Source organism: Lactuca serriola, chromosome 2 (assembly GCF_051521515.1).
Source record: "Lactuca serriola cultivar US96UC23 chromosome 2, Lser_US96UC23_V15, whole genome shotgun sequence".
NCBI classification, from domain to species: Eukaryota; Viridiplantae; Streptophyta; class Magnoliopsida; order Asterales; family Asteraceae; genus Lactuca; species Lactuca serriola.
Window position 1 is genome coordinate 179,153,735 of NC_136409.1, and position 2,542 is coordinate 179,156,276.

At 39.9% G+C, this 2,542-nt stretch overlaps 1 protein-coding gene across 1 annotated transcript; it reads left to right on the plus strand.

Annotated features, from left to right (window-relative positions):
- The first annotated feature begins 200 nt into the window (after nt 1-200).
- LOC145087537 (uncharacterized) lies at nt 201-1,671 on the plus strand. Its single transcript, XM_079025504.1, has 3 exons — nt 201-803; nt 968-1,153; nt 1,249-1,671. The coding sequence occupies exons 1-3, from the start codon at nt 351-353 to the stop codon at nt 1,534-1,536; spliced, it is 927 nt and encodes a 308-aa protein (XP_078881630.1). The 5' UTR covers nt 201-350; the 3' UTR covers nt 1,537-1,671.
- Nucleotides 1,672-2,542: the final 871 nt, after the last annotated feature.

The window sequence follows — 2,542 nt, forward strand, 5'->3', positions numbered from 1 at the left end:
TATTATTGGTTGATGGTATGTCGATGTACCGAAACGATAGTTCTAACTTCTAATGGTTCCCTACAATTTTATTTTGATCCATTGACTAAAACATTTTGTAACATGGCTTGCTTTCTTCCTGGCTTCGTTTGTTCCTATAATAAACAAATACACTAACGTACAAATCTTCAAACCAACCCCATCTTCCACTCTATTTTTAGAGGGACTCTGTCTCACTGGGCACTGTGCACTGCAATTCTACTAGATCGACTTTGCTTTTCCTCTTTTTCAGTTTCGTACTTCTCTGTCAAATCTCCTCACCAAAATCCAACAAATATCGCCATTACCTTCTCACCAGGCTTTCTAGGAAAATGTCGATGCACGCAAAGACGGATTCGGAGGTGACGAGTTTGACGGCGTCGTCACCGACAAGGTCTGAACCACGGCGGCCGGTGTACTACGTCCAGAGTCCATCGCGCGACTCCCACGACGGAGAGAAGACCACCAACTCCTTTCACTCAACGCCTGTGCTCAGCCCCAGTGGATCACCCGGCCGTCAATCCCGGAACTCTTCCTCCACCAGATATTCCGGCTCCCTCAGACCCGGATCGAGGAAAGGCAGCCAACATCAACATCACCGGAAAGGAGAAAAGGGATTTGATGCGATTGAGGAAGAAGGATACAACGATGAAGTTGGTCATCGGGGGATCCCTCGCCGGTGTTATTTTCTGGCGTTCGTTGTCGGTTTCTTCGTTCTCTTCACTTTTTTCGCTCTCGTTCTCTGGGGCGCTGCCAGACCTCAGAAGCCCGTCATCACCATGAGGGTAAATCACTAATTCTTCAACTCTAATTTCTAATCTGTTCCAATTGATTACAAAATCCATGTTACTCGATCTCATATGATTTATATTCGTAGTTGATTGGATCAAAGATCAATTCGGTATGTAATTAAATTTCATCATCACTGTGGGGCTTTTCACTTTTGCAGAGTATCGCATTCGATCAATTTGCAGTTAATGCTGGGGCAGATGCATCTGGAGTTGCGACAGAGATGGTGACTTTAAACGCCACCGTGAAGTTCAATTTTCGCAACCGTGGAACCTTCTTTGGGGTTCATGTATCATCCACACCACTCGATCTCGCATACACCGAGTTGACTCTGGCCACCGGAACTGTAACAAAATCTCAACTACTCCAATGATTTTAGTTTCAAATGATTTGTGTGTGCTATTCAAATCTATCTAAACTCAAATGGGTATTAATTTACAGGTGAAGAAATTTTATCAATCAAGAAAAGGTCACAGAATAGTGAGTGTGAACGTACGAGGTGTACGAGTGCCGTTGTACGGCGGCGGACTGAACTGGAGCAGCGAGAACGGAAAACTGACAGCGCCGTTGCCACTGAACCTAAATTTCACGGTGAAAGCTAAAGCTTACGTGTTAGGTAAATTGGTGAAACCCAAGTTCTACAAAAAGGTTTCGTGTGCCATTGTTTACAATCCAATCAAGGCCATCAATAAGCCGATTTCTCTGATGAATTCTTGCACAGTTGAGTAATCCAGGAAAATTACTGATCAGGTAATTCTTTCGGGAACTGACTTTAAGCTCATTCATTCATGCATAAACACAAACAGTTGATGAGCAGATTGCAGTTTTGTCCTTTATTTTAAAATTAAAATAGTAGAAAAGAAAAATGAAATTTCGTACAGCTATGGAAGAAATTGGAGCGACAAATTAGTAAATGATCACAGCGTGTGATGTGAAAACAGAGTCGGTGGCCTTTGGGAACTATTTTATTATACGGTGGTCGGGGAGTGTACTATATTTTGATTTCTTGTGTTATTTATATAAATTGATGTTAATGGGAATATTTATTTATTTAATATATTTTATAAATAGGATTGTCTTTTGGCCATGTTCGTTTTTGTTTACTCGTAAAATTGTCTTCTTCGCTGTCTAGGTCGTCGACGTCTTCGTCTAGCTTGGTCACATTTGATATTTCTAATGCAATTTCTTCTTTCATGTATATCTTGAATGTTTAATTTTGTATTCAAGTGAAATGATACTTTGTATCCATGTTATCATTCAAATAAGTACATATTTATTTTTCCTTACCATATTCCTTTGCCACCAACAAAAAAAAAACATAATCTAAAGCTACGATAGAACCTTCGATATTGTATTAAAATGACTATAATAATGAAATTATGGTTTGGTTCCCTTTTTCTTCCATGGAGCCAAGATTTCTAAATTAATAAATTCTTTAATAGACATATATCCTAAAACCGGACCAAATATACTTTTCAAATCTCTAACTAGAGATACCGGTTCATTTCTGTTTCTTTGAAGTATTATAAAGTTTAATTGTCTCGATCTATGCACATTAATCGTGCGCCTATAACGGTTAGCGACCTACAAATAGCGGTTTAATTTAGGGGTTAGTCATTTAGGCTGGACTACTGCTGGAGTGAGTGGTGACACGTTTGCCAGAGTCCATGTAGGCGGCACCTAAGATTTGCCACACTGCATCAAAATTTCGCCATATATAGGACATGAGTTTTCA